At 38.8% G+C, this 22,956-nt stretch overlaps 1 protein-coding gene across 1 annotated transcript in view; it reads right to left on the bottom strand.

The window, feature by feature from the left end:
- The window catches only part of LOC145688416 (tubulin alpha-1C chain-like), a 32,794-nt gene extending 10,252 nt beyond the window's left edge, over positions 1-22,542 (bottom strand). The window contains exon 1 of the mRNA XM_081762629.1: positions 22,396-22,542. Coding sequence (XP_081618755.1) covers positions 22,396-22,398 — 3 coding nt within the window. The 5' untranslated portion in view covers positions 22,399-22,542. The remainder of the gene's footprint in view (positions 1-22,395) is intronic.
- Between the last annotated feature and the right edge of the window lie 414 nt (positions 22,543-22,956).

Raw genomic sequence — 22,956 nt, 5'->3', positions numbered from 1 at the left:
ACGGGACATTCTGAAGTTTCCCGCACTCAGAGCTAAGATAATTTACATTGGGATTACATGTCACTGTTGCATAGGGTACCTTCTTTACCAAAATGGTGTTTCAGTGAAGCCCCTTCACATGTTGATCCCTCTCTTCTCTTCCCTCTGGTGCATTAGGTTCCTGGTTGGATTCCACCTCGCGCCAAGTGCGCTTTGTAGTGAACATACACCATGCGCGCTAATTTTCTTGGTGTTCTCCCGTTTCCTCCTACTTTCTTCATTCCGCCATTTCATTCATTTCTCTTCATGACCGTGTCTTTTAGTCTACACGGCATAACAGTGGGACATAAAATTGAAATATTTAATTTCATTTTCCTATCCCCTTCCCACACACAAAATTTTCTGGAAGAAAGCATGATTTCAACCTCGAGCAATTGGAATAACTGGAAAGCCGTAAAGGAGATATGCTCCATAATTAGAGCTCCTAGATTTTCAGTATTAAAAAAGGACATTCTATGAAAATGTACCTTTTAGTTGGATCTTAGCCACTTATAAAAGTGGTATTTCTTAAATAGTGCACAAACAATATTCACTTATATTTTGCAGAAAAACAGAGATATTTGGAGTTTTGAACAATTTTGGAGGGGACTAGTAATGTAGGCCTAATGCAAAATTTGGTTATACCAATAGATATATGTTTGACCGTTTCCAAAAATATGACACATCTATCTCCGTATACCTTTGTTCTTTCCTAAATTTAATGAGAGAATACATAGAAATGTAAAAATACTAGGTGTGTATAAGTATATAAAGGGGCTTCAATATAAACCCCATTATTTTCCTAGGGGGGCAGACTATGTAAATTCGGGACGTCTGAAAGCCTAGCAATAGTCCATCAAAATCAAATGAAATAGTAATGGCTCAAAGAATATGTATTGTTTGTTGTTGCTTTAAAAATTCTTTAAAATTGTGAAAATATAGATGTTAATACGTCAAAAATATGATAAAATAGTAAATTTCGCTTGATATAATTTCAAAACGAAATTTTCAAATTTTGCTGTTTGTTTTTATTGGTACCCCCAGTGCTATTTATGATTTTGTTTCGGGGGACTTTGCTAACTTTATTCCTGGAAATGTGAAAATTTCATTTCCTTTAAAATAGTAAATAAAATTTCAGGGGGTTTAAGCCCGAAAGCTCTCCCTTAAATACGGCACTGTAGTACTTTATAGTGTATTGTCATTAGAAACAGTTATTAAGAGCAAAATCTGTATTTATTTTCAAGAAAAAATATGCAGGTAATAAAGGATTAATACAAAAGTAATCACACGTTATCGCTTCTTATGAGTACGTAGAAATACGTTTCTGAAACTTGAGCTAGGCTCTGTTTTAACTCGTTATTCTTCCTGTAGCAATGTTCTACCCACTGTAGCACGGATATACAGATTAACATTGATTACACTTTGCTGTGATCAGAATTCTACTTCAAATAGCTTCAATGAATTAACATTATTTGCGTATTTGCGTTACTCCAGTCTTTGAGAAAAGGGAATTTGGTGGGTGAAAAGAAAACGGTAGAAATCCTATATATGTGTACTTTTTTTCTTTTTACGTTTTAGAGAGATAAAGAAAAATGGGCCGCGATGACCCAGCGGTAGAGTGCTGACCTCTGACTGTGGAGTTCCTGCTTTCTTTTCCAGCTTTGTGGTTGACAAACACTGTGTGCGTGAGTTCTCCAGTTTCCTCTCATTTTCATAATTTTATCTTTATCATTCATGTCATCACCGTGTGCCTTAGCCTTGATGCATAATTGTGGGACGTTGAAAATCAAACTTAGGGATGCGCACGAGTCGAGACATGTCTCGAATCTCGACTCGACTCGACTCGAATTCGAGTCGAGATTCGAGTCGAGACACACTTTGTAAAATTCGAGACGAGTCGAGACAAACGTATTTCTCGACTCGAATTTTCGAGTCGAGACTCGAGTCGAGTCGAGACAGCTGCTAAAAATCTCGACTCGACTCGAATGTCTCGAAAATTTTTCTATAATTTTTAATATTATTTTGAAGAAAGTGCTCGCTCAGAAACACTCGGCACGAGTATTTCGGAAACTGCAGGACTTGTCAGGTGTTCGAGGAGTGCCGTGGTGATTGTCTTCAGCAAGTGGCGAAACCAAGGGGAAAAGACGTCCAAATGTCGAGGGGTTGGGTGCCCCCACCTCATTACAGATGTCGAACGTTCTAGTCTGGGCAGATTGGTAAAACAGAACAGGCGGCGAACTGCGTCGGAACTAAGATCAGAGTTTAATGCTGGGCAAAGTACAAGTGTATCTGAACTAGTTTTGTCAAATTTCCGGAAATTTTGAACCTGTATTTAAAAAAAAAAAAACGTTTTTTTCGATTTTCTGGAAAAAATGAAAAAATAAATATGTTTGTATTAGGTTAATTTTACTAGTAATGATATCTTTTTTTTTTTCAAACACGGGAAAAATTTAAGTTCAAAAATTTCAATATTGCGAATATTAAAAAATAGCACTCGAAAATAAAATTATTCCAATTATTATCTATATATTAAAATACTAGATTTACGCGTATATGTTTTTCCTCACAGAAAACTTTATATGTTTGTCTCCAATCCTTTCAACAATGAGACCTCGAACCCACAAGTGCTAGAAACGTGCCGTTTTCATTTGTCGATTCCAAATTTTATGTAAATTGTCCAGTTCTAATTGAATATTTTTGTAAAAAAAAACAAAAAAAACATGGCCATTAGTTCTTTATTGCATTTATAGGGGTACACAAGAAGTACTGTGGGGGCGCGGTGGCTCAGTGGTAGGACGTTCACCTCCGGTGCATGGGGTTCCTGGTTTGATCCAAGATCGCGCCGTGTGGACTTTGTGGTGGACAAACTCCATGCTCGTGGGTTTTCTCGGGGTTCTCCCGTTTCCTCCCACTTTCTTCATTCCACCATTTCATTCATTTCTCATCATCACCGTTTCCTTTAGCCTAACCGGCATAACCGTAGGACGTAAAACTAAAGATTTCATTTCACTAGAAGTACTGAAATTTTTGAAAAAGTAAAGCATCATACCCTACGAGTTATATATTCCAACATCACATAGTTGTATATAGGGGTTGTATATCTGTCAGGCGTTTGTTTCATGGCCAAATGATAATGAAAACGAAGGATAACCATTTCTCCAGTCTAAGATTAATCTTCATTGTTTGGAGAGTTTTTTTTTCAATAAACACCGTTTATCACTGACATAATTAATTGTGTGTGTACTTTATTTACTTATTAAATAATGCATGCAAATGCATGCATACACGATATGGGCATTCAGTAAATGGATACTTGAAAATTTGAACTCAATTATCTATACAAGCCGGCTACGAGTCTTTTGTTAGCCGGCTACGGGTGCAGTGCAAACTACTCTTTGGATTGAACTTCTTACCGGATGTGTAGCCTACCGAAGGACCACACAGATGTTATCGAAACTATTGTGCTTTGTGTTTTTTTGTATGCTTTGGCAGAAAGTTCTGTAGATATCGAAGCCCGCCAGTGAAGCCATATCTAGCATCTTGGTGCTAGATCTAGTATAATTCACTCCCATCTAGCATCTAGCATCTTGGCAAAATCTCATTGTTTCCTCTGGAGAACAGAAAAAGAACGAAAATTTAGATGGCTCACTGAGCGTTGGGAATTATCCTTAGTTGAAGCGATGGTTGGAGTAATAAAACCAGTTAGTATTTCCGCTGTTGTATTGTTGAAATCACAGAAATGTTCAAAAATAAGCAAAACGTGACTCTGTACAAGATGTTTACTTACCCATAGTTTTATTATTGTCAACTGAACCCTGAGTGTCTGGGATGTTTCTGTCCCTTCTCACTTTACAACTTGAGAGGGGAGGGGGGTATGACCGCTAAAAGAAATGCTTCAGTGCTGCGTCGGAAGCGGCATGTTTTGTATATATTTCTTCCCCTGATTCTCTTTCCAATACAGAGAACCGACTCTTTAAATGAAGAAAGAACCCTGAACCCTCCCGAAAATGCAAAAATGAATGATGCGTACAAATAACAAATCTATGGATGAATCAAATAATGCAGATACATGAGAAGATGATGACGTCTTGTAATTGTTATATTAATATCCACTGGATTAAGTGAAAGTATAAAATGGATTTGATGACTGCCAAATTGACGTCACCTTGGTAAGTCATTATTTTTTAATATTTAGTAATATTAAATTAGATTATAGTTTAGCGTCGTTTTCAGGAGCAAAGCTCTACAAGACGTGAACGTACAGTTTAAAGTCGGATTTGAAACACATGAGCTCCTACCATGAATCAAAACTCGTTCGAGAAAGGCGCATACGCTAACCACATAGCAACGGGGAGCTCAACATTAAGTGATATGTATATTAAGTTGTAAAATTATATTCGTTTAATTTTCACTAATATAATCTTCACAATGTAAAGCATTCGCTAGGCACGTTATCTTGTTTAAAAACAAAAAGCCTATCTCTTATGTTTCCGTCTCGGGGTTGGACTGCGAGATGATAGAAATCCGAAAGAGATGTTTTTATTATATTTTGTGCAGTAGATCTGCTCCTTCTTAATCTCCGTGTTTGATAAGAATGAACCTCCCTGGCTCACGAAAATGTACACGTAATATAACAAATCATGCACATTAAATGCCAGACTAATATAGCAAACATTGAAGATGCCCCCCCTAGAAAATTTTCTTCGGCCGCCCATGTCTGGAGGTACACAATTTCGCACCTTAGTGGATACGATGTGGATGTATTCAAAGTCTACTGATTTACCCATAAAATTTAAATTTTATAACATTATTCTCAGTGAATACTATTATGGAGAACTATTTTTTTTAATTCGATCGCTATTTTTTTTTTTTTTTTTTTTTTTTTTTGTTCACCAGGTCTCGGTAATTGTCTGGCACGAAAAATGAAGTTTCTACAAGTGTTTCCCCAGCATTTTTTTTTTTTGAGAAAGGGGTCCTCCAGGAGCGTTATTGAGGGTGTAATTCCTACGTTTGTTATATACATATATAGATAGATATGAATAGAGATACTTCGTATATATATATAAAGATAAGTAGGAGCGGGTCTTTAAAATTAGTTCGGAAAGATAAAATGAAAATCTGGCATAATTTGCAAGAATCTATCTAGTCTAATATATATAAAATAAATAGTTTGTTTGTGTTTGTCTGTTTGTATGCGGTCTGGGGACCAGACGAGTGGACCGAGAATTACCAAATTTTAGTCAGGGGTACCCTGGCCCAAGCCCCAGATCAATACGATTCTTTTTTTTTAATTCGGACCAGGAGGTCTCAGGGGGCGCTTACAGGGACATGTAAAAGTGGTAGAAAATGGCCGATATTACTGTCGAATTCGTAGTTTTCGCGGTCGCTGAAAACTCTGATCACATTAACTTACAAATTCACCCTATTCGGGCCGGGGGTCACCGGGGGGATCGGATACCGAGACAAGTAAAAGTAATCCAAAATGACCGATATTAGTGTCAAATCCATAGTTTTCGCAGTCGCTGAAATCAATGGTGACAATTCCATTAGCGATGATATGCAAATTCAGCTATAATTTTATGCGGACCGGGAAAAATCTTTAAGTTTCTACGTCCCACGGTTATGCCGGTTAGGCTAAAGGAGACGGTGATGATGAGAGATGAGTGAAAGGGTGGAATGAAGAAAGTGGGAGGAAACGGGACAACCCACGCACACGGTGTTTGTACACCACAAAGTTTACTTGGCAGGGGCTGGAATCGAACCCGGGACCCCAAACACCCGAGGTGAACGCTCTACCACTGAGCCACCGCGGCCCCCAATGAGGTTGGAAGCTGGTCAGTCATGGCGGGAGGTGGCACATGCCATAGGAGTGGCACAAAGTGTGATTTCCCGATTGTGGAATCGATTTCAAACAACTGGAAGTGTTCGAAGAAGACAAGGACAGGGCCGTCCACTAGCAACTAAAGCCAGAGACGATCGTTATCTGTTGTTAACAGCCCGTCGAAACCAGAATACAACTCTGCTACCGCGAGCCTTCCGAACAACAACAGGACGCATAATATCTACTCAAACGGTCCGCAATCGCCTTCGAGAAGGTGGTCTCTACGCACGTAGGCCTATGGTGTGTGTCCCATTAACTGCACGACACCGTGTTGATCGAAGAGCGTAGGCGGAGGAACATCGTGGGTGGGGACGCAATGAATGGGGCAATGTTTTGTTCTCTGACGAGTCTCGATTCAGTGTAGAGCCTAATAATCGACGTGTTTTCATCTGGAGAGAGTGTGGAACACGACACAATTCCATGTTTGTGCGAGAAAGATCCCAGTATCATAGTGGTGGACTGATGGTGTAGGCAGGAATCAGCATTGGTGAGCGTACTGAGCTCCACATCATCCGAAATGGCTCTTTGACGGCTCTCAGATATAGGGATGAGATCATGAAAACTCTTGTTCTTCCTTATGCTGGTGCCATTGGTTATTCGTTCCTTTTTATGGATGACAATACTTGTCCTCACAGAACTCGGTTAGTGGATGAGATGCTGAGGGTATCGCTCGGATGAAGTGGCTAGCATGCTCTCCGGATCTCGTTCCAGTTGAGCATGTCTGGGATATGCTTGGCAGACGAATTGCCGCTAGGCCAGTAAATCCAACAACCATTTAAGAGCTGGAAGTCGCTCTTCTGGATGAGTGGCACAACATCCCCCAAGAACTCATCGATAATCTGATTGAATCCATGCCACGCAGGTGCGAGGCTCTGTTGGCTATTCGAAGTGATCATATGACATATTAAGGAACAATCAGTGTTGTTGCTTTGCCTGTTTATGGGCAGTTCGAGAGATGCACACATAACCGTCTTGTGTCATGAGCCATGTGAACAAGGTTTTCCGTGCCCCAACACCAGTATGTGCCCCATTTTTCTAGTGCATCTTAAAGCATTCCTTCTTGTATGATATATATGAGTCAAACACAAGCTTATTCATACACTATCTTAAGGTCTTGTGTGATATTTCAGCTGAACCCCTAATTTTTTTGAGCATTATATACAGTATATATATATATATATATATATATATATATATATATATATATATATAGTGGCGGATTCAGGATATGATGAAGGGAGGGGCTAAACCATAGTTTGCAGTTTTATCCAGTGTAAAGCAGGATTGAAGCCCATTTTATGCAGTGTATACTTGAGTGTGAAGGGGGGGCTATAGCCCCCTTGGATCCGCCTCTGTATATATATATATATGATCGAAAATGGCCTCGAATCCATACTCGCTGAGATGAGCAGAAGATGCCGTTTAAATCCACAAATTCAGCCCCATTAGTACTCTAAGGAGGATGGTGACATGTAAAGATAATTGAAAATTATCGATATTAATGTCAAATTCATAGTTTTGGGGCTCCACAAGTTCATTAATGACAGTTTTGGTGCTCTTTGTGTCCAAAATGAAACGTATTCTCCCCGTGCGAAGAATGGATATTCTGCTAGTCTGTGATGATGACTAACGGAAGTTTCATTTAATATATTTCTCGCTGCTCAAATTTACTCACTTGTGCGGTATATATGTGTAAAGTAGAATTAAAACCTGTTGCTTTAAGTATTTTTCCGTTAGCGAAATACATTGTATATACAGTAGGACGTCGATAATCCTAATGTCAAAAATCCGAATGCGGTCCCTAGAAGCTTTTTACATTTTGTCTTAACGCTAGCGATAAACAAACAATAGCGTGTCCATCGACGTTATGTGAAGTCAGTGTTTTTACAAAATTTCATTTATATGTAATTGTTTGTCATGTATTTTTATTTTTATTTTTTCTTAGGCCTATAAGTTTTAAGTGTGACTTACAAGAACAGTGTTATTTAGAGTACAAGCAAGTTCTGCAGAAACATTAAATGTAAGTAGCCTTACGTACGGTATTGTAATTACTGTATGTACTGAATAACCACTGTATCGATAGAAGAACATACCGTACAGTATGTAAGCCTAAATGGCATTTTCTTGGTCATTTTCGAAAATCCGAACAATTTGAAAATCCGAATACCTGTGGTCCCAATTAGTTCGGATTTTCGACTTCCCACCGTATATGTTGCAGACATGTTACAGCAAGTAAGATTACTAGCATCAGGCTAACAAATAGTTTTTAAAATACATTTTCCTGTTTTTGCCAATATTTCCGAACAAACGATTTTTTCTAATGGTTTCAAAATTTCCGGAATTTTACATAGAACAATCAAGATATCTCTATGAAATATATGTTTGATTTAACATATTAACTAAAATGATTCTGTGATTAAATGATGATTCTGATAATACCCAAATTTTCCGTTTTTCCCCCAGCTCGGAATAACAGTAAAAAAAACTTTTTTTAACCCAAAATTTCCGTTTTTTTCACAGACCTTCACAACACTAGTCTGAACACAGACTCCTAACGATGGCGAATGTTAACACCACGACATCGGCAACTATAACTAAAATGAACACGTGACCATCGCCACTAGACCTTGGCACAATGGCAGAGCGTTGCATTATCTGATGAATCCCGATATCTTCTTCATCATGACGATGTGAGGGTGCGAATCCGTAGTGTTCATAGGGAACAGCTCCTTGACATCTGTACTGCGGGACCTAGACAAACTGGCTGCGGCTTAATTATTATCTGGGGAACATTCAGGTGAGCATATATGTGTCTAGTGGAGCTTGAGCAAGGCACCATGACGGCCGAGGTATCGCACGCTGCTTGCAGACTACGTACACCCCTTCATGACGGCCATGTTTCCCATCGGTAGTGGCATTTTTCGACAAGATAATGCACCATGTCGCAAGGCCAGGAGTGTGATGGAGTGGTTCGAGGAACACAGGAGCGAGTTCCAAGTGATGTGCTGGCCCCCAAACTCTCCGGATCTGAACCCAATCGATCACATCTGGGATGTGATTGAACGTGACGTGAGGGTGCATCACCCCCTCCCCGGAATTTACGGGAATTAGATGACCTGTGTGTGCATATGTGGTGCCAACTCTCTCCAGCGACCCACCGAGGAACATTGCGACCATGCCAAGACGCGCTGCCGTTGTTATTCATGCCGAAAGGTGGATATACTAACAATTAGGTAGGTAGTCATAACGGTCTGGTTGATGTGTGTGTATATTTTAACTCGTATATTTTGTCTCGACTCGAATTTCGAGACGTCTCGACTCGAATTCGAGTCGAGTCGAGACAGAGACTGTCGAGTCGAGACACGAGTCGAGACAGCAACATATTTTCGAGTCGAGACAACGTTTTCTCGAGTCGAGTCGAGACAGGCTTAAATCTCGACTCGACTCGACTCGAATGCATCCCTAATCAAACTGAAGTTTCATTTTATTGCAATACATACAAAGACTTCTTTGACAAATTAAAAGCAAATGAGACTTTGAGTCCGTCCTCTCAGTCTAAATTTTGTGTTTATTGGAGCGAAGTTTCTCTTTACTAGACTTAGGCTTTTGTTTGTCCGGGTACTCCTCCGAAATCTCTGAACGGTTCTTAACCAAATTTGACATGATGATTTGAGAGTGCGCGCTGAGTATCGTAAGGGGTTGCATGTCCCGATTGGACATATCATTAAGGAATAATCACTGAAAAACGGGATATCCATAAATTTAACCTTAGAAAAGCAATGGGCGCGTGAATTCTCATTGTGAATTTTCAGTATTAGAAATAGAGCGAAGCCCTTTCCATTTTGCTCTGCGAACACAATTTTTCAAAACCATTAGTCTTTTCGCTGATAGGCCCCTATGCCAAATACAATTATTTGCATGTCGTGTTTATTCAAGAAAACAATTGGTCTGCAAAAAAAAAAAAAAAAAAAAAAAAATCTAAGAATAATCAATAAAGATCGACCGTTTCGCTTTTGCAATTATTGCATACCTAGTACATCACCGTTGTCCCTAACAGAACAATAGGTTATGTTTATATTCCACACCTGTCTCCAAAGTGTAGGGTTTGGGTATCAATTTTTCTTCAGAGACAAAAAATGGACACATTAAAAGCCATCGAAGAGCATAATTGACTATTGAGTGACTTATTTAACGTGTTAAACACAAAAGAAGATTATAAACTGCATCAGTCCTGTCCATCCACATGTTGTTTATGTAGCAAACTTGTCTTAAATATAGTGGGCGACAGTGTTTATATGCCACGCCTATCTTTAAAGTATTAAACTGTTAAACGGTTAAAAGAAAGTTATCGTGGCCCGCATTTTAATTTTTTTAAAGTTTAAAATGTAGATTTTGATAACCTGTGTCCAACGGCACTACTTTTCATTTCTGGAACTGACCGTTTCAAGGTCAAATTAGGGGTCAGAAATAAATAGTGGGACCATTTGGGCAATGCGCACTAGTGACCGACTGGAACAAAACGGGTGTTATTCAATTGGTATTCACATGTACATGAATAATTGATATGTCATTTTCCCAAAAATTGAATTTTGATCCGGAAAATTAACGAAAATCCAGGATTGAGAATTCCAAATTCTAGATTTTCCTTAATTTTGGGATCAATTTAGAATTTTCGGTAAAATGGAATATCAGTTATTCAGGTACGTGTGAATACGAATTGAATGAAACCATTTCGTCTCAGTCGGTCTTAGGTCCAAATTGTCCAAAATCCCGAATTTCCGTTAATTTTCGGGCTCAAAATAGAATTTTCGGAAAAATAGAATATCAATTATTCATATACATGTGAATACGAATCGAATGATACCCATCTTGTTCCAGTCGATCACGGGTCCGCATTGCCTAAATAGTTCCACTTTTTATCTTTTACCCTTAAATTGATCTTGAAGCGGTCGTTTCCAGAAATCAAAAGTAATACCATTGGACACAGCACATCGAAATCTACATTTTAAACCCAAAAATGTTTAAAAATTCAGGGCCACGGTAACTCCCTTTTAACCAGTTGAACATTTTCTTTTGTTTTTCAAACATGCAACAACAATAAACATTGTAACAAAACATTTCATATTTACAAAATTCATTTAAATAATCTGATATTGGTTTTATAAGGATCTTTCACATAAAGCAAAAATTTTGTGTGCCCCACAATTATGAAATTACATACTGGACACTCCAATGTTCTGGGTTGTAAGAAAATGGATGGAAACAATTACTAGTTGTTTCTTTAATAGGATGTTTTAGATGTACACTAAATGGTTCAACTTCTAAATTTGTTATGTTTTTTATTTATTACCTTCATAAATTATTCAATAAAGCTTTTTAAAAAAATTAGCAATGTGATGTGTACATAACGTAAGAAAGTTTGGTTTGTATGGAGTGAGATTTTTTAAATTAATATTCAAACCGGATAGGGTAGCACTTTTATCACTTTCAGTTTTAGTAGGGTTATTAGTATGAAAATATATTCTCGGGACGTTTAATCGATTACAGGAAACCTCTGTTCGCTATCTATTACCGTTTTTGCTGCATAGTGATAAACGTAAAAACCCGAAATGGTTTATTCCTATCACTTCTGGTTTGAATATCGTCTCCACCAACGAACTCTGTCCGCAACTTTTGACCCTGTATTCCTGGCCAAATTTAATGGTAATTCATTAAATAGTTCTTGAGATGTTTTGTCTCCTGAATGGATGGACACGTGAACAGAGTAGAATATATAAAGGAGTTTTGGTAAACTAAATTTCTTAAAAACTGTTAGCTCCTCCCTATATGATTTATCTGACATGTCTCAACAAAAGTAATATTTGCTTTTTAAACTTTCTCAATGTCTGGCCTCCAGTAATCCACCGCCACACACACCACTTCAGGTCAAGTAATTCACTGAAATATGTTGCCCTTGTACAATTTATGCATTTTTAAAGCAATTTGTTTTAGTTGCTACATGCTTTGAACTGAATACTTTCTCCCTTTTAAAACCACAATGACGCACGTTACGTCATATAATTGCGGACACCCGTGCAGAACATAGCGAAGACTATTAACGTCGAAAATAGATCTGAAATGCATAGAGCAATAAGTTACTATGAATTGCTACAATAGTTTTCAAAAAATTGGGTATTCACAGCAGTACAGCACAGAATCAGCTTTATTTTTCCTTTCTTTCTCTATTTTAAGGCGTAGTGTTGCCAGCTGCCGTCCAAAAAATTCTAATTTTCCGGATAAAGTAAGAGAATTCACATGGAACAAGGAGGTGTAACTGACTGATACTGACACTTTATCTCCACACTAAGTAAAACTATCCACGATTATGAGCCGATTTTAAGGGAGATAGTGATGATGAGATGGGCGATAAGGTGGAATGAAGAAAGTGATAGAAAATAGGAGAACCATGAGAAAACCCAGGCACGCCGTGTTTATCCAGTACAAAGCTCACTTAGTACGGATTGAGATCGAATGAAGATCCCCACGCACCAGAGGTGAACTATCTACCATTTAGCTACCGCGGCCCCAAGCAAAAGAGTTGCAGGGTTATGTCGGAGAGAGGGGGCGAAAGCAAGTACAGACAATTTACATTGAAATAACAAATCTAACCTGACCTAACCCAGTGTAGTAATTGAAGGGGGGAAATTCCCAGGCATCTCTGAATACTTCTCCGGAACCTCGTTCAACTTGTGCTTTCTACGGGAGGGGGACTTGGTAATGACATAAAACCTTCTTATTGACATTGGAAATAATCAAGTGTTCAAATTTTGTCTTATTTGTTGTTCATCAATGTTAATCGCCCACCGTTAGACAAGCTCAAAGTAGACGAGCTAGTTATTTCTTTGCTGAAGGAAGATTCCGGCAGGGATGATTTACCACGAAAACTTTCTAGAGGCCAACAGGAAAGAAACCCGATTTGAGGTTTGTTTGAAGGTGACAAATTACGAGTTACCGAAAATGTATACTTGTATTATAATTGCTTATTTGTGTAATTCAGCTTTGTACCTAATTTTTAACAAGTATCTTATGAGCATAATTTATGGAGACACTTTAACAGCTAGAGTACCAAAGTACGTTTATACGCTATGTACACTCATGTCCAAAATAATTGCAGCATATCTATAACTGTCTTTTTATAATAATATAATTTGATAATGATTTTGCGGGGTACTTTGAATACTGATGTGTATAATCGGGAAATATATATTTGTGGTAAATTTTATAGAAAAAGAATTATAAATACGAAAATTAGAGTGAGTAAAACAAAATGTTGCTAAATGGACCAGAAAGTTTTATTTTCGTTTTATTGTGCTTATTTACTGGTCTTTTGACATGAAATTTGCCACATATATGTCTTTGCCGATTATACACATAATAACATTATAAAAATACAGGGCGAATTCGTTATCAAATGATATTCCTATATTTATAGACATGCGACAATAATTTTGGACATGAGTGTACATTAGAAAAACTTTTCCATATTGTACAGAGGTATTATCCTGCGAGTAAAAGTTTCTTTTGGAATGCGTTGAGAAATTAACACTCTGCAAGAGTACTCTTCTAGCACAAGTATATTTTAGGCACACACTAACTCCCCCCCCCCCCACCTCGAAGTGTTTCAATTTCCACACTGACATAACCTAACCTGAACTAACCCCACTTAACCAAAATTACGCAATATTTTTAAAAAGTAACAATTTTTTGTAAAAAAAATGCTGCCCCCCCAGGCCGACATATGCCGAGTTGCATTTTATGTTTACAAGATAAGGGTCCCTAGTGAGATCATTACAAGTGCTATGGGAAATCGTATTATTGTTGATAATTCTGAGTACTTATATTAATATTTGCACCAGATACCGTAATTTGTTGTTGTTGTTGTTTTCTATGAAAGTTATTTTCTGAGTGTCATATACATTCAAACACTGCGAAACATACATTAAAATCCAAGTAAATATAACCCACAACTTCGATCAAAGTGCATGCTATTTAATTGAACGTTGTCATTATTACAACAGTGTTGCACGATATACATTCATAAAAAATAAAAACCGTAATTCTGTCAGCACCTTGCAAACATTTCATTTTGAATGTGACCTCCAGAAAGATGTCAAATATTATAAATGTAACGAAGACATTACAATAATTTCTACAATAGTGAAGTTATAGATTGTAAAACTTTGTCCCATATAAGTATAGGTAGAGCATTAATAAAAAGAGTGTCCGAAATCGACTCCTACTACCGGCTTTTATTATAAAAGTTTCACTATAAAAGTATTTTTTTTGTTTGTTTTTACAAAATACTGTACAAATAATCTCTCTAGTATACAAAGTTATAGGTAGTCTTTGACCATGAGGTCGCAGACATGATCTCTACAGAGCACCGTAGCAGGCTAAGCAGAGGTGAATTAAGGACAAAATGCTCCATAGCAAAGTGGCCAACAGAGCCCCGTAGCAGGCTAAGCGGCTGTAGTTAGGATTCCCAGACAGAGCTCCGTAGCAGACTAAGCCAGGATATAGGATAGGCGTAGTCCCGTAGCAGACTAGAAGCCCGGGGTTAGGTTACTCTTAATGTTCCGTGGCAAACAATAGAAGGGTCACCAGAAAACTGGTACAGAATTGCTTTTTTTTTTTTTTTTTTTTACGTTTACCCGCTTAAAGGGTTGCGCCCTTTCTTCGGGAAGAGGTCGGATTGTATAGGAGCATCAATTTTAATATGAGAGGGTCTAGGTGGTGTTTAGTCATCTTTATTTAACATTTTATTCAGTTCACTCATAGGGATGGGCATCAATTAAGTGAGGGCAATTTGCATCTGCCATGGATGCTAAGGAAGATCGTCTGGCTGACATATAAGTCGTAGTCGTTCCTTAACTTCGGCGCCTGAAATGAAGAGAACATAACAAAACACAGATGCGATGATTCAGGTTCATCTGGAGCTATAAAAACATACGGTGAAATCACAGAAATAGACGGTAGGCAAGACAGGAAGAGTGGTAGATGTCATGAGGGTGAAGTACTATGACGTCACAACACATGGGTATTGTTAGTAAGACGAATGCTGTTAGCTTCTGTTCCTGGGGCGACTCAGGAACTAATGAAGACAAAGGCAGCCCTGTTAGTGGTTGATTTACTGTGCATGAGATGGATAGATGAGCGGTGAAACTGTGCCAGGATGATAAATGTCGAAAACTTCCGGATCGACGTTCTCGCGGCCGATGTTCAAATGATACAGGGTCATCAGATGTTGTAAAGGTGTCGGATAATAAACAGCAGGGGTGTCATAGTCTCTATCATAGCGGAGAATGTTCAGGAATACTGGATGAGCAGTTGTAATGCGTTTCGTAATGTATTTTAAGCGGAGAGCCTCAAGATGGGATAAGAGCGGGGGAAAATGAATACGGTCGTATAGTAGACGGGTTGGGTGGGGGAGCTGGATACGGAAGGCTAAACGAAATGCATGGCGTTCGAGTATTGCTAGCTTTCGATAGTACTTAGGAGGAGCTGGCAACCAAGCTGTGTGACCATAGGTTAAGACCGGACGCATGAAAACTTTGTAAGTGTTTAGGAGGAGATTTGAATGTAGACCCCACGTGGTACCAACTAGTCGTTTCAGTAAGTTAAGTCTGTTTTTGGCTTTCTCGATGACAGTGAGAAGGTGCGGTGTCCAAGTAAGCTTGGAATCGAACACAATGCCCAGATACTTAAGAGTGTTATGGATGGTGACTGGTGAGTTCTCAACATGAAGTCGTAACAAATGAGGATTTCGGTGTACTCTAGATCGACGACCAGATGGTAAGAAAACGATAGCTTGTGTTTTAGTAGCATTGATAGCCAAACGCCAAACGTTGCACCAGTCAACAAATGTGTCAATTGACTGTTGAAGGCGTTGTTGGATACCAGCAATTGTCCGTCCGACAGCGAGAAATGCAGTATCGTCAGCGAATTGGAAAAGTTGTGTACCAGGAGTAGTTGGTAAGTCGGAGACATATAGCAAATACAGCAGAGGAGAGAGAGAAGATCCCTGAGGAACGCCAGAATTAAGGAATATTGGAAATGACAGAGCATCATTGATCGATATGTAAGCAAGTCGGGCTGTGAGAAAGGAGTGTATAGTTCGTATGTAAGAGAGAGGAAGTTGGAAAGAGTAGAACTTGTATATAAGACCCTGGTGCCAAACTTTATCGAATGCTTTTTCTAGATCGAATGTAACCAGACATGATGGATGACCCTGGTTGAATTGATTGTATATAGAGGTGCTGAGACGTAACAGGGGGTCCAGAATGCTGAAATTGGGGCGAAATCCAGCTTGATGCAATGGTAGAAGAGCGTTAGTCTCTAAGTGATCGTGGAGACGACGCACTAATATACGTTCAAATATTTTGCTGAACGTAGACGTCAATTGTATAGGTCGATAAGAGGTAACGTCAGAGGGTGGTTTATTAGGTTTAGGAAAGAGTAATACTTTTGAGTACTTCCAAGTGATGGGGAAAAAACCAGTACGGAGTATAAATGTATAAATAAAACTGAGGATGGTGAAGACAACAGGAGGTGCGTTTTTAATGAGAGTATAGGTAAGCCCATCAAAGCCTGGTGCAGTATTTCGTTTTTTAAGGAGAGTAGACTGGATGTCTGGCGGTTGGATGGGTACTGTGAGTGCATTATTTGGTTCCAGAGCGTGACTATGATGTGGTTGCAAATGTGTTAAGTTAGGATCAGATAACCGATCGATTTCTGCAAGTAAACGCTGTGGAGTATGCCAGCCAGGTAAGGGAGTAAAGATATTTTGGAAGTGGGCGGCAAAGGTATTGGCCTTGTCCTGATCAGAAGAGAGTGCTTGCTGGTTTACAACTAGTGGGTATGGTGTCCTTTGGAATTTGCCATCGAGTTGATTGAACTGTCGCCAATATTTGGTAGGATGGGATGTTTCGTTGAGTTTATTACAAGTTCTGGTCCAGTGAAGGCGTTTGTATGCGATTATGTAGTTATGAGTGATTCGAAGATATTGTCTATGAAGGCGAAGTGCTTCTAAATTACGGCTGCGAGTGTATTCTCTGTAGGCACGTCGAGCTGCAGTTATGAGAGAAAGGTATCGTGGAGGAAGTTTCGGTTTGTGCGGGGAAATATATGCGGTTGGAATGTGGTGATCAGCTGCTGTTTGTAAGGTCTGAGTGAGATGTTGCACGGCAGTGTCTAGGTCATGTTGTGATGTTAGCTCTAAAGTATCAGAAAGTGCTGCGGTGATGGTCGCTTGGTACGCTGGCCAGTTGGCCTGATGATACATATAAACTTTTCTCTTCGGTATGGTATGGTGTGAAGAAGTGTTGGTAGCAAGAGACAGCTTGATAGGAACGTGGTCGCTCCCCAAGGAATCCAAAACGTCAATATTGATATGAGAGTTGAGTGTTGTAGAGGATATAACAATATCAGGTGTGGTATTGCTAGATGGCCGAGTTGGCCGAGGAAGTACATGGAAGTGGCCGGTCGTATTAAGCGTGACGAAATTCAAAAATCGTTGTTGTTCGTGTTGAGGCCGGCTGTGAAAATTGATGTCTCCCATGATAATGAATTTACGATAGGTGTCAGAGAGGTACTGAAAAAACTGATATGGTATATCCTGTCTCGGCCTGACATAGATGGTTGCATAAGCTATAGTATGATTCCTGAGATATAAGAGAACAACATTGTATTCGGGCAACTGAAAAGCAGGAGGTAGGATAATAGACCGATGGGGAATGCGAGATTGCAAGCCAATAGCTGTACCTCCATGGAGACGAGCGCCGTTCGGTCCATCATGTCTGTGGAGAACGTATTTAGGAATATAGCAGGGTATATAGGGAGCCAGGAACGTTTCGTTGAGAGCAAAAGCGGTGATGTTTTCCTCCAGAAGAAGTTGTTGAAACAGTACTTGATGCGTAAGAAGAGATCTTATGTTCAAAAATAAGAAATTGTAAGCCATAATGATGTGGACCAGAAGTATGGAAATAGCACTGATACTACGGAGCATGTTCAAACAGCCGTTTCAATGGGTTGAATTTGGAAATGAACGTTGGATCCACTGTATGTGGCGTGTAATGTGAGATTGTAAAGAAGTTTAGCGGAGTGAATGATTTGGTTGAGGACGTGCTGGCGCTGAAATGGCAGGATGTTCTGTAAAGTAAGAGTTATGAATCGTAAGAGGTCTTCTACTGTGACAGGATGTGTCAGTGAGTTTGCAGGTGGGGTGCTGTCATCAGAAGTTTTGATAGGTGCTACTAATTCTGGCTTATCAGGTGCAGGTGCGGGCTTGGCACGACAACGGTAACTGTATGTAGGGTGCTTTTCAGGGCAAGTGGTGCATTGAGGAGGTGCGCTTGAATTGGGGCAATTTCTGGTCAGATGATTGCCACTACAGTACCCGCATTTGACGGTGTTTGTGCAATTATGGGTGTAATGATCGTTGTAGGTTTGGCATTTCTCGCATCGTATTGGAAGAGGTGGAGGCGTGCGAGAAGACTCTACCTTGTAGCGGCGGCGATATATATAAGCACCGTTAGCCAAAAGATGATCAATTATTTGCTGCTGGTCGGTCAAAACACGCACAAGGTAGGTAGGGCCATTGTTGTTACGAATTCGAATACATTTTTTGATTTCCAGGCCCTCGTATCGCAGCTCATCAAAGATCTCATCGTCAGTGAGTTCGGGTTCAATGCCTCGGATAACGACTGAGAGAAGTGGTGGGCGACGAGGTGGCGGAGGTGTTTTCCGTTGGCTCGGATTGAGAGGTGACAACACAGCCTGGGGTCCAAAAATTTCATAGGTAGCTTTGTTTCTAACATGAATATGAAAGTTAGGGTTAGGCGATTTCAATATGATTCCATCCCTAGTAGGAATGATTTGGTGGACATCAGCGCGCGGAACATATTTATTGATTTGCATAAAGATGGCACGTGCAGTCCGGTACTTGGTATCGAAATTCTTTAGGATGAAATTATACATGGTTTCTCTGTTAGCTGGCAAAGTAGGAGAGGATGGCGCATTAGCCCAGTCCATCTCGGAGTTTCTCGCAGTCACTGTGGCATTGGAACATTCTCCATCAGAGCTATAGTGTCTTGGTTTCTTAGCGTCTGATTCCTTGGAGTGCCCAATCGGAGATCGTGAGCGAGATCGAGATTCAGTTTGCTTAGAGGTATCTGCTTTAGTGGCCTTCGTACCAGCAGAATGACCTGGTTTCGTGGTTGTACCCTTCGCTCCCGTTGGGGAGGGGGGCATGATGATGATCTAAACTATCAACGATGCGATTCAGATGAAAGTGTTGTTAGGCAGTAGTATGAATGAAGAGCGAGAGGAAGCCCACTGTGGCTCTCACTTGAGGAAGCAATACGTCCTCGCGGAGATGTCGGTCAGTGCAAGCACTGGCCCTCCACAACAAGAGATGAAGAAACGATTAGATGATGATGACCACGGGCTCCCACTTGAGTCAGCAATACGGACTGCAAGGGGATGTCGATTGTCTATTATAGAACAATCCTCCCAAAATGAACAAAAATGGTAGAAAATGCTTGCAGAGCGTTACTAATCGTTCCCAGACCTTGAATCGATAATCGATCCTGAATTCTGAGTCGAGTTCTCAGAATTGCCGTCGTCCAGCCAATTTATAGTTCCTTGGGTGGCGGTGGCGCTGCTGCTCCGTCGTCTGCAGGTGATTGCAGATCCATCTGGTGTGAAATTCTTTTGCCAAACCACGTGGTGGTGTTTGTAAACACTATGTGTGGAATTGTTTATACACTACATCACGTGGGATACTACAATATGAATTCCTCCGGTATTGCGGAAAACGAACATGGGAGAGAAAGGGAAAATGCTAGTAACCTACAATATAATTAGTGACTGTAATTTCTGACAAAATCTTCATTTACACGCATAGCAATTTTCTTTGGGCATTAGTATACTATTTAAAGCAAGAAAACTGATGTAAAACCATTTTATTAAGTGGACGACACAGCTCGTAAAACCATGAAGTTTAAATATTTTAGAATTGAGCTTTTTACACTTGTACCATTCTTTCACCTATCGTTTGAAATCATTTCAAAAACAGTATGTAAAATTAAAGGAACGGATTCTGTAAGTTTCTTCTTAACATACTGTGTTACCAAGTATCATAGTTCGTTTAATACTAATTACTTCATGGCAGTAGCGTAGCCAGGATGTGTGCTTGGGGGGGGGGGGCTAAGTGCTGTTATAGGTATATATAGAAAAATTACAAACAAAAAAATATATATAAAAAATACAAACATCAAAGTATCAAAGTACATTGTGGGGGGCCGGCCCCTCCGGGCCCCCCCTTCCCTACGCAATTGCTTCATGGCTATTCTAATCCTGAACCACTGTACGTAAACTACTTGGAGCCCAGTGGCAAATCAAAAAGGTGAAAACTGGGCAGGGGACAGCCACAACCCAGACTATGATAGGTATATAATGAGTTTACTATAAACTTTCAAAAATAGATGCTTGTTTATTTTTGGTGCACCACATTTTGGAAAATTTACAGGTAAAAGACATGAAAACACATATTATAAAGAACAAATTTCTGCAGGCGATAGAATTCAGTAAAAGTAACACACCAGAATTTTAGATTTACAGGTGTAGGGTTACTAGTGTAAAATCATTACAAGTGCTTTACGACGGATGAAATAAATGAGTGGATATGACAAATGACTATATTAGATGCTATTTTCCTCCGGCGGTGTATTTCTTCACAATGTATAGAAGCTGTATTTTACAGTATGTTTAACAGTGGAACGTTATAAGTATGAAACCATAACAAGTGTCATTAACACACGTATCATTGCCAAAACCTATTGTTTTCACTACCCTCGCTTACGCGTATACCTCCCCGTCGCTGACGTGCCTGCTCCGTTCGGACGCATTCCCTCGCTTGCTCAGCAGCTTCGCCCTGTCCAGACTCGGTTAGGTAGCATTCGTTCTTTTCAGCGGCCACCTAGTACATGTTGGTGGTCTTTTTTTTTTTTTTTGCACTTACTTTTTATGCTACACACCTGGAAGCCGTATTTACACTCAAATTATAAAAGAATTGTAGATTTTCAACAATTACTTCTGGCGCCTCCCCTTGAATTTTATCTATACCAGTAAGATATTTTCATGTCATCCAGCTTTTAGAGAACAATAACAAGGAAATTGGTGAGAGAATTATAGTTTTTCAATAATTCTTTCTAGTGGTGTGCCAAAAGGGGTTAAGTTTAGAGTTACCCCTCCACTTTTTATAAAAATCAGGAAAATGTACAGAAGAAATGAGGTAAGGAATGATAATTTGAAGTTTTTACTTCATGTTTAGGAATGTAAGTTCGGCATGAGAGTTATGTTTATTATGAGAAAAGATGTGTGGAAGTTAGTACTATTTGCCGGATGCGGAAGCTTTCGCGGAAGGTTTCAGCAGCATGGTAGTTGTAAAATATGGCGAATATGGCGAACAGGTGTAACGGATGCTCAAAAATGAAGAAAACCTTTTAAATTTTTGTGAAGCCCACGAAGTACTAAAGTTAAGTGAAATGTAACAATTGTTAATACTTTAAGCACTGTTTTCTGTATGTTGCAAAGTCCAAGGTCACCTTCATACTGGAGGGGCAACTCTAAACTTAAGCCGCCAAAAGTAAATCAGTGCGCAAAACTATTTAAATAATAGCTTAAATTATTTTTGTTACTCAAAAAACTGGGGTCCTATTTCCCTTGGCTTCGGACTAGATTAGCCATTGTTGGAACGGCCTATGTTTAGCAGAAGGGGTCCAGCTCTTTTCTCCAAAAAATGTTACGATTTTGGTCATTTCTGTTCACATTTGGTTAGTTTAGGGTAGGTTATGTTAGTTTAGCTTAGGTTGGGTTAGTTTAGTTTATGTTATATTAGTGTAGGGGTCCCGCATAACTTTCAAAAAATTGATAGAATTCCGCTTATTTCTACTAATATTATATAGTTTAGGTTAGTTCAGGTTAGCTTAGGTTAGTTTATGTTAGGTTAGCTTAGATTTGGTTACGTTATGTCACGTCTAAGTACTTGCATCATTCATTTCTACTGTAAATTTTGTGTTTTTTACGTGCTTCTGGACCCCTTGTACTAAACATACTCCGTTGGAACCTTATTAAGCAATGTACACTTTATACTTCGTAGAATATGAGCGTTAGCAAAAAGAAAAATAATAAATAGATGTATAAAATATATTTGACAAAATGACATTGGACACCGGTATTAAATTTCAACAAAACAGTATCACAGTGAACCTGTTACAATAATGTTTTGTATTATTTTTTAACCTGCATGAAATATCACACATAATAATAGAAACCTTATTCACCAATTAAACTTTACCGTATCGAAGAACACCCAAATGTATAATTAACAAACATGTTTCTACTTAACAAAATATACTTTCTGTAAGCGTGTACTACGTATAATTAAGAAAGCTTACCATTTTGAATTTAGAAACAAAATTTCGTTCCAAAATAAACCCTTTGAATTAATAAAAACTACCAATTTTGGTACAGAAAATTTTGAAAGGTAAATTCCAATAAGATTACACGACCGTTGTTAAGATATAATGTTTAATTTTGATTGTCATTTGTTATCCAATCACGAAATAATTATTTATTTGAATTTTTTGTGTCCAAATTTTAAATAAAGTGCTTCCAACCAGAGACATATTTATATTTCCATATTATTTTATTGTGATCTGTTATTTTATTATATATAAAGTTTATATAAATAGTATTCATCTTGAGTAATATTATATTATAGTTTGTTTTCTACTCAAATGTCTGATAAATATACGAGGAAGTGCTGAGAAGTTCCTCGCTTTGCCCCTTCCTGTCCACATAAAACCTTCAGTATAGGTTCATATGAAAGATTAGTATCGTAGGTTCTAATGGTATATAGATTCGTTATTATTATTATTATTATTATTATTATTATTATTATTATTATTATTATTATTATTATTATTATTATTATTATTATTAGTATTATTATTATT

This window comes from Thermobia domestica, chromosome 1 (genome assembly GCF_964235325.1).
Source record: "Thermobia domestica chromosome 1, izTheDome1.hap1.1, whole genome shotgun sequence".
Classification (NCBI taxonomy): Eukaryota; Metazoa; Arthropoda; class Insecta; order Zygentoma; family Lepismatidae; genus Thermobia; species Thermobia domestica.
Note: the sequence above shows the minus strand (reverse complement) of the source record. Positions and strands in the feature narration are given on the sequence as shown.